Source organism: Procambarus clarkii, chromosome 77 (assembly GCF_040958095.1).
Source record: "Procambarus clarkii isolate CNS0578487 chromosome 77, FALCON_Pclarkii_2.0, whole genome shotgun sequence".
NCBI classification, from domain to species: Eukaryota; Metazoa; Arthropoda; class Malacostraca; order Decapoda; family Cambaridae; genus Procambarus; species Procambarus clarkii.
This window is the reverse complement of record NC_091226.1, coordinates 10,029,084-10,047,646: the sequence shown is the minus strand read 5'-3', so window position 1 is coordinate 10,047,646 and position 18,563 is coordinate 10,029,084. Positions and strand designations below refer to the sequence as shown.

Below are 18,563 nucleotides of genomic sequence, written 5' to 3'. Positions count from 1 at the left end.
TGACAGCTGGTGAACAACAGACCGCCTGGGACGCACGCTGAGTAAGCGCCTGTTTTTTTGCCAGACTCTCTCGCCTTATAGCGGGCAATATATGCCACTTACGATTTTTTTATTATTTTTCCCATGGTCAATGAACACAAATTAACAGGTTAGGAAGATTTTTTTTTTTTTTTTTTTTTTTTTTTGTGTTATGGGCCTGTGGGTGTCAAATGGTATATAGCCATGCACCATTTAAAGGTTAACTGGTTTCCTTAAAATTTGGAAGAGTTCTGCCTCCCTGTTTGGTCTTCGGTTGCAATTTTTTTTACCATGTGGGGTGTGTTTTGTTATGCCTATCTGGGGTGCCTAACCTCGATCGACAACAGATAAGTAATAACTCCCCCCCCCCCCCCCCCAACCACAGGGACCAAAAAGCCAAAGCTCAACCCCTCGCAAGCACAAACAGGTGAGTACAGGGGGGCGGTCCCAGGGGCTATTGCTCCTTGTGCCTGTCTGAGGGGGCCAGGTTCTGGCTCGTGGTCCCCAGTAGGCTGAACTCTATTGACCAATGCCCTAGATTAATATATCATATATTAGCCCGATAACTCCAGGGAGCCTCAGGGGCTCGCCCAGAAAATGGCGTTTCATTACATTCAATGCTGGTTTTTTATTTTTTTTCTAGGTGTATGGAGTAGCAACGGAGGATATGGATGCCCTGACATTCGGAACGCCCATTTTACTACGACACATGACCTTCAGTGAGGCTAGAAAAATGCCCATTAAAGAGTTTCATTTATCGAAGATCTTGGAAGAAATTAAAATTTCTCAGGAGGAGGCAAGTACAGTGAACTGTAGTTAATATTATGAGGTTAGTGCACTGTATTGTTTTGAGGTGGTACAGTGTACTGTAGTTATTATTCTAAGGTGAGTACAGTGTACTGTAGTTATTATTCTAAGGTGAGTGCAGTGTATTGTTCTGAGGTGAATGCAGAGTAGTTATTGTTCCAACTGGACCAACCAATTGAGGTGGAGGTGGGCCTGTGGGCCGCTCCAAGCAACAGCCTGTTGGACCAAGTTATCAAATCCTCAGGCCGGGCTCGGGGAGTAGCAGAACTAGCGAAACCCTCTCCAGGTTTGCTCCAGGTATGATAACCAGCTGGCTTCTACTCCTCGGGTTGTGTGATCTAAGTTACCTTACAGTGCTTCTTAAATTACTGTCTCCACTCGATCATCCGGACTATATGGGAAATACCCCCAGCCGGATTATTACATTTTTCCGATAATGGTACTTTTTCACCTACGAGTCCAAAACTAACCATTTCCAACTATTTTTATACTACAAATAACATAATTTGAATTACCTTGCCACATATAATTATTAAGTATTCAACTAGAAACCTCAATTTACCTTGTTGTTGTTTGTCTTCTTGATTGATGACACATCTTGAAGTTAAAAATTCTTTACAATTTACGTAACTTATACTAACACATCACTAAAATTAACACTTAAAATTACTGTACAGTTCATTAGGCAAAGATAGCTTTCACTGTCAGCTGCGGAAGCCTCACTTGTTGAAGGCGCTGGGCTTGCCTGTGACGCCTCACTTGTTGACGGCGCTTGGGTTGCGTGTGCCCCCTCACTTGTTGAAGGCGCTTGGGTTCGTGTGCCCCCTCACTTGTTGAAGGCGCTTGGGTTGATTTTCGCACCATATAAGAATCAAGTGTTGCTTGCTTTCGGTGTTCACTGGCCAGTTGTATGATCAGCTCTTTTGTTCGCCACAGGTATTGATACATGTTTCCAACTTCTGGATGAGCACAATTTGATGAAAAATTAATTAACAAGTCAACAGAAGACATGAGTTCACTATATTTCGTGGTCATTGGTGTTGGTTCTTCACTTCCTTCTTCATCCTCTTCGTCGACCTCACCAGTAATAGACTGGAGAATCTCGTCTTCACTCATCACACCATATCCTGGGTCATTGGCATCTTTTTCAAGCCAATCAACCACATCCTGTCTTTCTAAGTTTTCGCCGGCATTTCTAAACATTCCATGGCTTTCATCTGTAAATCCTTCAAAATCCATTTCTGCATCCTCCTCATTTCTGAACGTAGACGTGAGGAGTTTTTTCCAGGAATTTTTCAAAGTCGATTCCTGTAATTCACTCCACACCTTGGCCCAGTTAAAGATGGCTTCCTTGATTGTATAGTTCTTCAAATTCTGAAGTTTTTTTTAGCCCTGTTATCCACACCGAGTTCAATATCTTGCGGAAGAGGCAAAACCACCAAAACTTCGTTTAGCATGTTTTTGGTGTACAATCTCTTTGTGGCACAGATAACTCCCTGATCCATAGGCTGAATGAGAGAGGTTGTGTTAGGAGGAAGTGCCATACACGTTATCTTGCCATCTTGTGAGGTTAACGTGTCAATTTTGGGGTGGGCAGGTGCATTATCAAGCAGCAGCAAAGCCCGAACTTCGCTTGGCCTTACTTTGAGTTTCTTAATTAACTGATAGGCACGAACTTCTCTGCAGAACACGTCATGAAACCAGGAAAGAAAGATCTCTTGTGTAAACCATGCATTTTGTGAGCTATAGTATTTGACTGGCAGTCTGTCCATGCAATGTTGCAAGGCTCTTGGTTTCTAGATTTGGCAACAATTGCACACGTGATTCTGTCTGTACAGTCGGCATTCGCACACATCATGGCCGAGAGCCTGTCCTTGTTGACCTTACGTCTTGGCACACAACCCTCGCTCTTCATTGCTAGAGTTTTTTCTGGTAAACTCCTCTAATACAACCCAGTTTCATCTGCATTATAAATTTGATATGAATGTAAATTATTTGCCACAATGTATGCTCTTAATTTCTGTTTAAATGGTTCTACACTGCTTTCATCTGCACTCAATTTTTCACCGACAATTTTTCTCTTCACAATATTGTGCCTACCCTTGAACCTTGCAACCCACCCTTCACTCGCTTCAAAATCCTTTATTCCAAGGCTTGCAGCAAACCTGCTTGCAGCATTTTGTATTTCTGGGCCGCGAATTGTCACGCCAGCTGTGTGGTGCTGAGCAAACCACTTGTACACAGCCTCATCCAACTGTACATGCGTCAAAGTTTTTCTACCACACCCTCTGCTAGTGCTTGCACCTTCACTTTCTCAGATTGAAATGAATTTCATAAGTTTCTCTTTTTGTTTCCTTATATCAGAAACAGTACTAGTGCCTATATTAAATTCCTTGGCAACACTTGAAGTAGACCGGCCATTTTCACAAAGTTGTATAACACGTAGCTTGTCCTTAAGTGTTAGGACAACCTTCTTCCTCTTAACACCTCCAGAACGATTCATGCTGCTACCAGACATAGTCTTGGCCAAAAATGTTCAAAGTTACTATGAAAATAAAAAAGTTATTTAAAAAAATATTTCACTAATGGCGCGAGTGTAACACGAGGGTAGAGAGCACATGACTTGACCAGGCCTGGACAGGTCCAGTCGGGGCAGGGAGGAGGCACGTTACAATGGCTGCCAGCAATAAAAAAAATATATTTTTGTAGGAAACTTCAGCCTGTGCAAATTGTTTTTTAGGAAACTTGTATGGTATTTTTTATTACATAATTACTAGTATTTTTTTTTATTTTGGCTATGATGAATTGTTCTAAAATCGATGGTAATTCCTGTACTGTAGTGTATAGGCCGCTCCCCATCCCCCCCCTTATACCCCCAGGTGGTCCCTCCCAACGCTCCCCTCTATCCCGACACTACCCACCCACCGAGATTAATACGGTATGGCCCGCCTCATAGTTTTCATATACGGAGAATTCCACGATTATCCAGCTGTCTGGATAGTGTAACATCGGCAGCAAATTAACCGGCCCCGATATTGTATCTGGCCAAACCAGCTTTTATCTGGTTCCTGTGGCCATTTTGGCCGGATATTGTGATAACTTTATTCGGTCACGATTTTGGCCGTATAAGAGCGTTTTCCGGATGTTCGAATCCCGGATAATCGCGGGGTTACAGTATTTCAGTGTCATTCACCCTTGAGCCTCTTATCACAAAATTATATTCACCCCACAATTAAATTTCCTTATTTTTCTGGGGGGAGCCCTTACGGCTCCCCCCAGAAAATAGCTAGCTCCGGGGAGCCCTTATGGCTCCCCGGAGCTATCCATGGCTGATATGGATACCCTAACTATTTTGCATCAGTCGATGTGGGTGGAATTCTAGGCCTATTGGGGACCACGAGCCAGAATATGGCTCTCTCACAGAGGCACGAGGAGCAATGGCCAATAGAAATGCACATGTGATTTGTAGCATTCTATATCTGCCATCGACTGGGACAGGCACCCAGAGAGGTAATTGCCACAAGACAACCCTATTCTGGTTAACAACGAAAATCATCAAACGAGTGGACAGAACTCTCCAAAAGAAAAATGAGCAAACAAGCATGACGCTCCCCCTCTTCACGGGACAGAGAAGGGGGGAGGCCCAGACCCTCGTGCCGGCGATCCACACCCCAGTTCCTCGGCTGATGGGATCGTGCATAGTTGTGTGGCCTTTCACAAGTCACCTTGGGTCTTCCTCTGCTGGCCTTTCGCTGCTTGGCGCTTGGCTGCCCCGAGTGTTTGGGGTTATTTCACCCTTGTTCGCCTTGGGGTAAGAGGTAGTTATTGCAGTGGTCGGGCGCGGGGTACTGCGTAGCTAGTTTTCACCTTTAACAGCGGCCTCGCTGTCCTCTTGCGAGGTTTTTCTTTTCTTTTTGTTTTTGCCTGGTGGGGGGGGGGGGGGTGTCTGCCTTGTGGTCTCCCTCCCCCTTATATTAGGGTTGTTTGCGTGGTGGCACCCCTTGCTTCGCCCTCGTGAGTGGACACGTCCCGTGAGTTCAGCTTTTAGCAGTTTGCTTGGTAGCTAGGGGTCCCGGTTAACATACCCTGCCTCGGATAACCCTTAGCAGACCCAGTCTAAGGGCCCTGGAAAATCCCACAGGGGCACTCGGGTCCACTGGGTGAGACCCCTGCGTCCCCTCTCGCTCTGTGTGAGTTTGAGGGTTGCTCTGTCCCCTTGTCTCTGGGTGACGCTCTTAGTTTTTGCCTCCGTCATGCTGCCTGTTGGATCGGTGACACATTCGACCTCGAGTCCTGCGAGCTTTGTTGCTTGTTTGTGGCTCCAATCACCCTATTTGTTGACATTCTTCGGGTGCAGGCGGCTCGCGCGTTGCTAGATAGGTTGTTGCAACGCACTAGTTTGGTTGCTTCCCCTGATGCCCCGAGGTTGCCCTGTTTTGTTTCTCGTGATCCGGACTTGGGCGTTTTGGTCGCTTCGGCCTAGGTTCAGTTCGCCCCCCCCCCCCTCCCTTGTTCATCCCCTGCTGAGGTTCATTTGGTCGTCCCCCCTTCCCTGCTTCCGGCTCCTAGGAATCTGAGGGCTTCGGGGTCGGGGCAGGGTTTCGAGGTTTGAGACTCTGGCAGTTTTGGGGGTTGCCCCTTCCTGGGTTGCGTCGGAGGCGTTTTGAGTCAGTTCCTCCAGCTGTAGCTCCGGGGACTGACCAGTGGGGCCCCGCTTTCTTCCTGTTCTTTTGGCCGCCCCGGCTTTTTCTTGTAAGGCTGGGTCTTTGGAGGACGACTCGCCCCCTGGGCCTGACGTGGTGGTTCCCGGGGTTGGGGAGGGGGCTGACTTTGGGGGCCTTTGGCCCTTATATATGTTCCGTACCATAATGTCTGACCCAGGTAGCAGTTGGGTCGGCTCATGTGTTGCGTTTCCTCGGTGGTCGCCCGGGTTGACATCGGCGAGCGCTGTTTTTAACATTCAGGTTTCCCCATAGATTTGGGGAAACCTAACCTACCCTGTCATTGACAAACTTTGGCTTTTGGTTTAATGAGTTCTCAGAATGTTTTCCACATTTTTTCTTGGGGTGTTCCTCGATTTTGACTTGGGCGTCCGTTGTGGGGGCGCAGAGCGTGGGTTGGACCTTTTGACATTCTGGTCTGATTCTAACATGGGGGTTCACCCATCTGTACGTTACATATACACATTCATATACATCCGGCGTGTATATACGCCTTTATACCCCTCACCTTCCTCCTATGGTTTTGGAAGGCTTGTTTCCTGTTCTTAGGGTCTGGGTTTTTTTATGCTCGGGTGAAGTTTGCTTCTTTCATTAGCACTCGAGTTTGGGTGAGTGTCTTGTTTTTCCTTGCTACACGTCTGTGTGTATGGTTCATGTAGCTTCTGTTGCCGTTTGCTTATGCTCTTGTTCCTTGCTTCCAGTACAGGGATACCTAGGTTTAAGAGTTTAATCCGTTCCTGGAGACAGCTCGTATCCCGAAAACTCGTAACCTGAAGCTAATTTCCCCATAAGAAGTAATGGGAAATGAATTAATCCGTTCCTGACTACTCAAAAACCTCACTTCAAACTAAATTTTATACCTAATTCATCAAAATCTACACTAGAAAACTATGTTCAAGTTATTATTTACCATTGCTGATGAATGCTGTAGGTGTATGGAAGATGGTGAGGAGGGGGGATGGAGGAGAGGTGTTACTGTTTAGAAGGGGAGTCCCCTTCCATTATAACATCAGGCAATGAGGACCTCTCTGGTGTGCACTCTCTGGCACATTTTGCCTGCATACCACTAGGTCCTGGTTGTGGCTCACTGCTCGATGTTCTCACAACAAATCTGTCCATGGAAGATTGTTTTCTCTTCTTCGCAAGATGTCTTTGTAGTGAGGCATCACATTGTCATTGAAAAGATTAATGCAACGGCCTACTACAGCTTTCTCTGGGTGAGTTTTTTCAATAGAAGTTTGCATCTCTTCCCACATCTGACACCACTTCTTAACACTTTGGTCCAGTAATGACGCAGCATTGCGTGATTTCCGGCGGCAAATTGGCGACGGTTTCGGGAGGGGCGTGCTGCGGTTTTGGACATTATATGCAGACACACCTGTAGGGAATTTCATTGCAAATACAATGATACCAAAAGGAAAGACCTAGGACCAGAATTGAAGTAACAAAGTTGAAAAGAGTATACCCATTTTATTGCTCTTTATTAGCACTCACTGCAGTAACGCACTGTCATTTTCTCTGTTTGCTTTTGGTGGGACGCAGGGCTTTTGGACTTTATATTTGCATATTCTTCTGTAGGGAATTCTATTGCAAACACAATGACACAAAAATGAAAGATCTAGGACAAGAATTGAGATGTCCAAAGTGAAGAGAGTGTACACATTTTATTGCTCTTTCGCGCTCCCGAGTAACACGCTTTCACTTTCTCGCCAAATAGTAAAAACTCCTAAAATAAATGATAAATCCTTGTGAAGAATTCAGGCAGGATAGTCACTGGGCGTGAGGCACTGGCAAACTGAGCGGCGATCGCCATGCCACCATACGCTAGTTCGGCCCGTACAAACTCAACAAACAAACATCATACATCATCAAACATCAAACATCAACAAACTCGTATCCTGAGGCAAGCCTCGTATCCCGATACAAATTTTCCGAGCAAATCCTGCTCGTAACCCGAAAAACTCGTAATTAGGGGTGCTCGTAAGCCGAGGTACCACTGTACTTGGACTGTCTTTTCTTTGCATTTTCCATCTTCCTTCCTCTCTCCTACACATTGTTGTGTATCTAGGTAGGTACATATTGGCTATTCTCATGCTTATGTTAGGTTGGGATCTGTTCGTGTTCAGTTTTCTGTTGTAGAACAGGCCCAGTGTTCTGATATAGCTTTGAGTTCTTCCTCTTCTCCTTCACTGTCACTACCAGCTTCTGTGTTGCAATGTCTGCTGGTGTATGTAGCTCCCGATCATCCACTCCTACCCTACTGTTCATTTTCATTGGGGCAGGGGGCGTTTGGCTTCTGGCCCTGGCTACAGTTTTCCTGTGTTCCTTTTCGGACTACTTTTTTGTATTAAGTGCAGTACATATCTTTCGTAGTTCTCCTTCCTTCCTCAGCAATGCGTGATTTGTTCTGCCCTATAGGGACTGGTGGTGCCGCTCCTGCGGGTTGCGGTGTCGCTGTTTTTTACTTCTCTTTTAGAGTTTCAGCTCGTGGTGATCGTTTCCTTGTTGGCCTCTGCCTGGGCCTGGCTCTTAAGTTTTTCACTGCCCATTTTTGTCCTTGCTGTTTGCGGTTCGACAGTTTCTGCATGCGGCAGCTTCTTGTCGTCAGTTATCGGGCTTCTTGTTCCTTCACGGGTCCCAGGGGGAGGGTGCCTCCAGGATGGAGCGTTTCTGCTCGTCCAGGTTGGTTCTTTCCTGTCTCGCCGGGTTTGGGTTCCTGGTTCCCTGGCGGACGTTCTTGTTGTTTTTTTGACAGTCTTGGTTCCGGCACGGCTTGCTCGGTGTCAGCACCAAGGGGTTTCCGATGGCTCCGCCTCTTTTACATTGTTGGTCCGCTCCATGACAGGGCTGGTTCGGTCTTCTAGTCTGGTTCTTTTGACTGGAGTCTCTCACCATCTGTATGGTATTCAGGTGGCTTCTTAACTGTGTCCCACCTGCGTGCTTCGTCTCGGCAGCGGTATGGGGTTTTCTGCCGGTCCTTCCTTTTCCTTTTGTCTCTTCGTAGGTGTACTGCGCTTTTTACTGTCGTGGTGGGGTCCGGGCCATCATCTGGCCGCATACCGTCGCCCTGTCTAGTGCGGCACTGGCGGAGCCGCTTCAGATTGCTCCCGTTTTGTTGTTCCTTCTGCACTGTTCACGTGTTGTCTCGGGCATGTTGTTGTCTCCTCTCCTCGGTTTGTTGTGGCCCCTTCGGTTCCGGTTTTTGTCAGTGCTTTCTACTTCTTTGGATTTTGGTGTTCGGATGTTCGTTTGCGGCCAGTATCTTCTTTTCTGGTGGGGTTGAGACAGCTCTTTTCTGGAGGGGTCACTGGGGTTGTTGCTGCTTGATTGGTTGGCCGGGGTGCTTCTTGTGTCTGGTTGCGGCTCTCCACCGTTCTGTGCGCGCCACGGTCTCTGTGGCCGGGGCTGCGCTTTGGGTTGATCCGGTTTCCCCTTCTTCCCTGTTCTCGGGTTCGGGTCTCTCAGGTCGTCCGCTGGGTCGTTCTGTTTAGCCAGCCTGCGGTCTCTCCCCATGCCCTTGATGTTCGTAGGCTTGCTGTGCTTGCTGACATCTTGGGTGGCACGTTTTGAGCTGACATTCGGGCACAGGTTTGTTTTGGCGGTCGCACTGGGTCCTGGCTGCGTGCTCCCTCGTCTATGTTCCTGAGCCTCATCGGGCCCATGTTGCCTTGGGTTGGCTGTTGCAGCCTGTTGTCTCGACTTTGTGCTGTGGTGTGAGGCTCCCCGGCAACCCCCCTCCCTTCGGTCGGCGTTTTTTTTGCGTTTTTTATATCCAGCCTCAGAACTGGGGTGTGGATCACCGGCGCGAGGGTCTGGTGCTCCCTCTTCCCACTTCCGGGGAGCTACACAGACATGCGGCGTGGCTCGTGTGACGTCATGCTTCTTTGCTCATTTTTCTTTTGGGGAGTTCTGTCCACTTGTTTGACGATTTTCATTGTTAACCAGAATAGGGGATTGTTTTGTGGCGCTTACCTTTCTGGGTGCCTGTCCCGGTCGATGGCAGATATAGAATGCTCCAAATCACATGTGCATTTCTTTGAGCCATTGCTCCTCGTGCCTCTGTGAGGGGCAGGTTCTGGCTCGTGGTCCACGGTAGGCCTAGAACTCCACCCACATCGACTGATGCAAGATAGTTAGGGTATCCATATCAGCCATGAATAGCTCCGGGGAGCCTCCAGGACTCATCCAGAAAATGGTGTTTCATTACATTCAACGCTGGTTTTTTTTCACATAGGCACTGGTTAGTTGCGAGAATGGATGCTGAAGGCTCCTTCTTTATCCCTGGAATTATGTTTGGAGATGTAGTATGGGTCTGTCTTGGACCCCAGTACAGTCACAAGCGTCGGAACCTTCATTTCGCGTTTGGGGGGGGTAGAATTAGTTGTTTTAAGCCCTGCTATTGTGACTTATTCTTTGCATGAAAACTTTAAATTTTATCATATAGGTGCTGTGTGACAATACTTTTATCATTATTGCACTCTCATGAGAACCCGAAACTCTCTTTTGTCAACTTGTTTTGCCATTACATTTATAATATAGGTGCTGTGTGATATTGCTTTATCATTATTGCAGTCTCGTGAGAACTCGGATCAATCTTTTCAACTTGTTTTGCCATTACATATATTTCCTGCCTATGTTGAAATATTTGTCTAAAATCCATGTCTTTGTTTTTTACAGTTTATCGATATGTGTATTCTGCTGGGCTGTGACTATTGTGATAGTATCAGGGGTATTGGACCTAAGCGAGCCATAGAGCTGATCCGTAATCACAAGACTATTGATGAAATACTAAAGCATATAGATACGAAGAAGTACAGCCCACCAGAAGATTGGCGCTTTGCCGAAGCCAGAAAACTTTTCATTGAACCGGAAGTTGCCGATCCTGAGGATATTGACGTAAGAGTTTTATCCATGCTAATAAATTTTGCTTGTAAAGACATAAAATGCACAAATATGATTCTATATAACGCAGGAATCGCAATAACGTGATATATCAAATGAACAGATCCACAGGAGCCTTGATGAGGCTTCGAACCTATGCGCTGGATGCTCCCAGATGCGCTCTAGTCGACTTGCGAACTAGTTGAATATGGAAGAGGTTAACCATGTCATGGTGCCGTTGACTAGAGTACGTCTGTGAACATCCGGTGCATAGGTTCGACCCCTCATCACGGCCCTTGTGGATTTGTTCATTTTATATAATGTTAGTAGGGGAAAATTTATTTAAATTGAAATGTCTCTCCGAGGTTGTAGGTCAGACGCTTGCAGCTAACATCATCTGATTTTTCCCTTTAATTGCTGTTGGGTACGTGCTCGACATGAGTAATTACCTAAGTGTAGTTACAGGATGAGAGGAATACTCGTCTTACAAGCACTCTTTGTCATATAACGCTTTGAAATTACTGACGGTTTTGGCCTCCACCACCTTCTTACCTTACTTGTTCCAACTGTCTACCACTCTGTTTGCGAAAGTGAATTTTCTTATATTCGACAGCTTTGTTTAGTTTAACTCTATGACCTCTTGTTCTTGAAGTTCCTGTCTCAGGAATTCTTCCCTATCAGTTTTATTAATTCCTGTTACTTTTTGTACGTAGTGATCATATTGCCTCTTTTTCTTCTATCTTCGTCTCTGAATTATTATTATTATTACTGTATTATTACTAAAAATTATTTTTGTTTTTTACAGTAATTGAAACTATATGGGCTGATTATGCCAAATTAATCAAAAACTGTGCTGATTGTAATGAAATATATCTTTCTAGTAGTCCCAGTGGCTACTAGAAAGCTATCTAGCTTTCTCAGTGAGGTAACCTACATTGTCAGAGTTCTGTTTGGCCTACTGGGGACAGAGCCTGGCTACCTGGCTCACAGAGGTACAGGAAGCGAGAGACAATCCATCACCCCACCGGGAAGCCATCCAGAAAGATTGTGATGCTTTATGATCAACTATAATGTTTACAGGAAACAAAGCATCAACACAGGCAAACAGCTCCACAGACAATTGAAATGAAATGGTTGTTTTCACACTAAACTAATTCAAACCCTGTTAATACCAATAATCATCACCAGACAGTCTGAGCCCAGCTCGCAACCAACTTCCCTAGATCAACCACTTGGAGTTGGTTAAGTATAACCGGTAAAGTAGGACGCTGGATACTCAGTTTTCTGTCAAACAGGACTCGGCGAGTAACGGTCAACCATATAAAATCTAGTCCAAGTGCAGTGAAAAGCTCTGTACCTCAGGGTACAGTCCTTGCACCGCTGCTTTTCCTTATTCTCATATCAGATATAGACAAAAATACAAGTCACAGCTTCGAATCATCCTTTGCAGATGACACAAAAATCAGTATGAAAATTACCTCGGCTGAGGACATTGAAAAACTTCAAGCTGATATTAATAAAGTTTTCGACTGGGCATCAGAAAATAACATGATGTTTAACAGTGATAAATGCCAGGTACTCAGGTACGGTAAAAATGAGGACCTTAAACATAATACAGAGTACAAAACACAATCAAATGTACCCATAGTAGGAAAACAGCATGTAAAGGATTTGGGAATAATAATGTCTGACGACCTAACGTTTAAGGAGCATAACCAAGCAAATATTGCGACAGCCAGAAAAATGATAGGATGGATTACGAGAACTTTCAAATCCAGGGATCCCATCACAATGGTTGTACTCTTCAAGTCACTTGTGTTGTCCCGTCTTGAGTACTGCTCAGTACTCACTTCCCCCTTCAGAGCAGGAGAGATTGCTGAAATAGAGGGAATACAGAGAACATATACGGCACGCATAGATGCAATAAAGCACCTAAATTATTGGGATCGTCTCAAAGCCCTCCAAATGTACTCACTAGAAAGAAGACGAGAGAGATATAAAATAATATACACCTGGAAGATACTGGAGGGCCAAGTACCAAATCTACACAGTAAAATAACAACGTACTGGAGTGAACGATATGGAAGAAAAAGTAGAATAGAACCAGTGAAGAGCAGGGGTGCCATAGGCACAATCAGAGAACACTGTATAAACATCAGAGGTCCGCAGTTGTTCAACGTCCTCCCAGCAAGCATAAGAAATATTGCCGGAACAACCGTGGACATTTTCAAGAGGAAACTAGATTTATTCCTCCAAGGAGTGCCGGACCAACCAGGCTGTGGTGGGTATGTGGGCCTGCGGGCTGCTCCAAGCAACAGCCTGGTGGACGAAACTCTCACAAGTCAAGTCTGGCCTCGGGCCGGGCTTGGGGGAGTAGAAGAACTCCCAGAACCCCATCAACCAGGTATCAACCAGGTATCAACCAACGAACCTGGAAGGGCAGGGGGAAGGGGATCACAGAATCACTTAAGCTCTATCAAAAAGAGCATTTCATTTTATCATCCTTTCACATGATACAAAAATCAACATGAAAATTACCTCTGCTGAAGACATTGAAAAACTACAAACAGACATTGACAAAGTTTTCGATTGGGCAGCAGAAAATAACATGATGTTTAACGGTGATAAATTCCAGGTGCTGTACTCAGATACGGCAAAAATGAGGATCTGAAACATAATACAGGGTACAAAACACAATCGAATCGGCCCATAGTAGGAAAAGAGCATGTCAAGGATTTGGGAATAATGATGTCCGACGACCTAACGTTTAGGGAGCATAACCAAGCAAGCATTGCGTCAGCCAGAAAAATAATTGGATAGATTACGAAAACCTTCAAGTCCAGAGACCCCATCACAATGGTTGTACTCAATCACTTGTGTTGTCCCATCTTGAGTACTGCTCAGTACTCACTTCCCCCTTCAGAGCAGGAGAGATTGCTGAAATAGAAGGAATACAATGAACATACACGGCACGCATAGACGAGATAAAGCACCTAAATTATTGGGATTGTCTCAAAGCTCTCCAAATGTACTCACTAGAAAGGAGACGAGAGAGATACCAAATAATATACACATGGAAAATACTGGAGGAACAGGTCCCAAATCTGCACAGTAAAATAACAACGTATTGGAGTGAACGATATGGAAGAAAATGCAGAATAGAACCAGTGAAGAGCAGGGGTGCCATAGGCATAATCAGAGAACACTGTATAAACATCAGAGGTCCACGGTTGTTCAACTTCCTACCAGCGAGCATCAGAAATATTGCTGGAACAACTGTGGACATCTTCAAGAGAAAACTAGATTGTTTTCTTCAAGGAGTGCCAGACCAACCGGGCTGTGATGGGTATGTGGGCCTGCGGGCCGTTCCAAGCAACAGCCTGGTGGACCAAACTCTCACAAGTCAAGCCTGGCCTTGAGCCGGGCTTGGGGAGTAAATGAACTCTCAGAACCCCATCAAGCAGGTATCAAGCAGGTATCATTACATTGAACATTGGGCTTCTGGGAGAACCCCTTGGTGGCTCCTTGAAGCTAAATTACCATGGAGAAGGGAAACAAGAGACTTGCCAAGAGGATAGGCAGCAGGTACTAAGAAGAGGTCCCCCCCTTGGTTAGACAGCTGCTTCCTGGGGATGTGTAACAAAAATGAGGCCTGGTCGAGGACGGGGCCACGAGGACACTAAGCCCCGAAATCATCTCAAAATAACCACATGAAGAAGATATTTTGTATTATTTGGAATTTAATTGACTAAAATTGTGCATTAATGATTTCTGCTGGCCTCAATTGCATATTTCATGTAAGTTAAATATTTCAATTATTTTCAATATAATGATCGAGTCAGTCATAGTTCCTTTCTTTCAATAGGACCAGGAGAGTCAGTTTATCTTGAGGTAGGAACTGGGACCATGGTTCTTTCAATAGGACCAGGAGAGTCAGTCTATCTTGAGGTAAGAACTGGGACCATGGCTCTTTCAATAGGACCAGGAGAGTCAGTTTATCTTGAGGTAGGAACTGGGACCATGGTTCTTTCAATAGGACCAGGAGAGTCAGTCTATCTTGAGGTAAAAACTGGGACCATGGCTCTTTCAATAGGACCAGGAGAGTCAGTCTATCTTGAGGTAAGAACTGGGACCATGGTTCTTTCAATAGGACCAGGAGAGTCAGTCTATCTTGAGGTAAGAACTGGGACCATGGCTCTTTCAATAGGACCAGGAGAGTCAGTTTATCTTGAGGTAGGAACTGGGTCCATGGTTCTTTCAATAGGACCAGGAGAGTCAGTCTATCTTGAGGTAAAAACTGGGACCATGGCTCTTTCAATAGGACCAGGAGAGTCAGTCTATCTTGAGGTAAGAACTGGGACCATGGTTCTTTCAATAGGACCAGGAGAGTCAGTCTATCTTGAGGTAAGAACTGGGACCATGGCTCTTTCAATAGGACCAGGAGAGTCAGTTTATCTTGAGGTAGGAACTGGGTCCATGGTTCTTTCAATAGGACCAGGAGAGTCAGTCTATCTTGAGGTAAGAACTGGGACCATGGCTCTTTCAATAGGACCAGGAGAGTCAGTCTATCTTGAGGTAAGAACTGGGACCATGGTTCTTTCAATAGGACCAGGAGAGTCAGTCTATCTTGAGGTAAGAACTGGGACCATGGCTCTTTCAATAGGACCAGAAGAGTCAGTCTATCTTGAGGTAAGAACTGGGACCATGGCTCTTTCAATAGGACCAGGAGAGTCAGTTTATCTTGAGGGAAGAACTGGGACCATGGCTCTTTCAATAGGACCAGGAGAGTCAGTTTATCTTGAGGGAAGAACTGGGACCATGGTTGTTTCAATAGGACCAGGAGAGTCAGTCTATCTTGAGGTAAGAACTGGGACCATGGCTCTTTCAATAGGACTAGGAGAGTCAGTCTATCTTGAGGTAAGAACTGGGACCATGGCTCTTTCATTAGGACCAGGAGAGTCAGTTTATCTTGAGGGAAGAACTGGGACCATGACTCTTTTTGAGGAACCATTTGTTATTTTAATAACCAAAATAACCTTTGATATTTTGTTATGAAGCTTACAACTTAAACATGATATTTTCCATACACAGAGATATCACATTCTTGTGATACATCGATGAGAAGATCCACAGGATCCGTGATAAGGATTCGAACCTATGTGTTGAGTATTCCCAAATGATTTCCTATGATATTCATTTTCTTATGATATTTTCCTCTAGCTCAAGTGGAATGAACCAGACGAAGAGGGCTTGGTTAAGTATATGTGCGAGGAGAAGGGCTTTAACGAAGAACGCATTCGTAGTGGGGTGAAGAAACTTTTAAAGGCCCGAAGTGGCAGCACTCAGGGCCGCTTGGATTCTTTCTTTAAGGTGTTGCCGCAGCCGCCAAATGCCAGTAATAAACGCAAGGTAAGCCTTATCTCTGTGCTGGTGCCAGAAAGTATTTTTAAGCCAACTATATTACATTAATTGTATTTTAATCACCATCATAGACTAAAACAAAGGACAGTGCATCCTTCTTATTTAGAGAAATATTTGTGTGAACCATCTTAGCTTGTGATGTGAACTATTACTAACTTGTATATAAGTAAGATTAGAGTGTGCTTTTTGGTGAAGGGGTATAGCAGTGTAACCTATCTATTTTATCACTTTTTAATGCTATCTATTAATCTGTTAAAAGATAACCATTTATAGAAATTCAAGAACCTTACTACTGGTATTTACGTTTTCTATGCACTGGCCTTGATAGGTTAGGTGGGGTTGCTAGGGACAGTACTCACCTTGTTGTACTTGCAGGGGTTGAGCTTTGGCTCCTTGGTCCCACCTGGGGACCAAGTATTTTTCTTGTGTGTACAGAAGTATGTTTTCTGGTTATGTGAAGCAATTGCATTTTGAACAGTGGCAAAACGAGATAACGAGCTTACTGTTCTAAGTAATAAAAATCCTGCACAAGGAATAGAAAAGCTGACTTCTGAAACATACGAAGTTTGTCTTAAAATATGTTTCGTTGAGGAAAGCCAGAAAGAGGTCCATTGTAGAAAAAGAACGCAGACAACACTACAAAAGAAGAAAAAATAACGAAACTGCTTAAGCAGACACGACTTTCCATACAAAGAAGGAATAATTTAAACAGGGAGATTGTAGAAATCGAACAGAGACTGAAGTATTCATATCAGATTGAAGAAAGGCAACTAGAACAGAAAGCAATTCAAGAAATATAGAAAAAACTAAAATATTTCTTGACATGTGCGAAATCAAAAGCAAAAACCACTGCCAATATAGGACCTATTTGTACTAGTGAAGGTTCATACACTGAGGATGACAAAGAAATTAGTGAAATCCTAAAAAAGCAGTATGAGGACATGTTTAGCACTCCAATAAACAGCATGAAAGTGGAAGATATGGATAACTTCTTTATGCACAATATCCAAACCCCTGTAAATATAACTGATATCAACACGAACGTGGCAGATTTTGAAAGAGAAATTGACAACATGCTCATACACTCAGCCCCGGGTCCAGAATCGTGGAATTCAATATTTATATAGAAATGCAAAGGGCCAGTCACACAGGCATTAGTGTGGAGGAAGAGTTTGGACACGGGATACCAGTTGCGCTTAAATCAGCAGACATAGCCCCTCAACACAAGGAAGGGAGCAAAGCATTGGCAAAGAATTATAGACCAGTTGCACTAATGTCCCACATAATAAAAATTTTTGAGAGAGTGATCAGGAGTCAGGTCACTAGTCTCATGGAAAGTAATGACCTCCATAATCCAGGCCAACAGTGATTTAGAACGGGAAGAACAGCCTCTCATACTGTGACTCGCAGAATGCACTCCTGGCATTGAACGCACATAGTAGTAACACCCAGAAAATAGTTAGTGATATACAAATGAATGTTTTAGCTGCTAAAGAAAACAGTTTTGAAATTAAATTTCTTTGGATACCATCACATGTTGGCATCTCAAGTCATGACACTTGATATGCTTGCAAAAACAGCCCGTAGAAAACCAGTAGTTGAATTTGATATGGGTGTGTCATTAGCAGTGATTAGCAAGAGAATAAACAAATATCTAATGAAAATCTCACTCGCCAAACAAATTCACAAAGGCCTCAAAGTTGTAGCATTAAACATTATGATAAATATCATAAGGAGACATTTATATATGGAACTAATTGAGCAAGAACTCGGCAATGTGATATTATAGTGCCCAGAATACGCCTGGGATATACACGTATCTGGCAGCTTTCTCGAAACCCAAATATAAAATACACCATGTTTCAACTTTGTGAAAAAGAAAACATACTTTTCCATGAACATTATATTGTAGAATGTTCCATATTGACTGACTTTGGCCCTCCTGGGCTGAGGTATGCTGAACTCTGTAAATACTCTATGAATACTGGAACACTTGATGATATATTGGACGTGTACCCGAGATTGACTATGTAATAAATCTCTTATACAATGTATGTACCTATAACCTGAGCTTGTAAAATCATCTTAATCACCTTCAGCGGTTAAGTGTTTAATATTACACTAGTTTCTATAGAAGCTATCTTATCTTATCTTAAATTGCTGACCTAGAGAGCGTGCAGAGATCCTTTACTGCTAGAATCCACTCAGTAAAAGATCTAAATTACAGGGACCGACTAAAGAGCCTAAATCTGTACTCCCTTGAGTGCAGGCGGGAGAGATACATAATAATTTACACGTGGAAAATAATTGAGGGGCTGGTCCCAAACCTGCACACAGAAATAACATCACAAGAGACCAGAAGACATGGAAGGATGTGCAGAATACCCCCGTTGAAAAGCAGAGGTGCAACAGGTACTCTGGAGAGAATTCTATCAACATCAGACACCCGAGACTGTTCAACACGCTTCCACTACACATAAGGGGCATAACTGGCCGACCCCTCACAGTGTTCAAGAGAGAACTGGATAAGCACCTCCAAAGGATACCTGATCAACCAGGCTGTGACTCATATGTCAGGCTGCGAGCAGCCGCGTCTAACAGCCTGGTTGATCAGTCCAGCAACCAGGAGGCCTGGTCGACGACTGTGCCGCGGGGACACTAAGCCCCGGAAGCACCTCAAGGTAACTTCAAGGTAACCTCAAGGTAAGGTAAGGT

The 18,563-nt window shown here is 44.5% G+C and overlaps 1 protein-coding gene across 1 annotated transcript in view; it reads left to right on the top strand.

Annotated features, from left to right (window-relative positions):
- LOC138357269 (flap endonuclease 1-like) overlaps window positions 1-18,563 on the top strand; it is a 157,867-nt gene that overhangs the window by 127,113 nt on the left and 12,191 nt on the right. Inside the window, exons 5-7 of the mRNA XM_069313919.1 lie at window positions 662-814; window positions 10,224-10,442; window positions 15,648-15,836. Of these exons, the coding sequence (XP_069170020.1) occupies window positions 662-814; window positions 10,224-10,442; window positions 15,648-15,836 (561 nt within the window). The remainder of the gene's footprint in view (window positions 1-661; window positions 815-10,223; window positions 10,443-15,647; window positions 15,837-18,563) is intronic.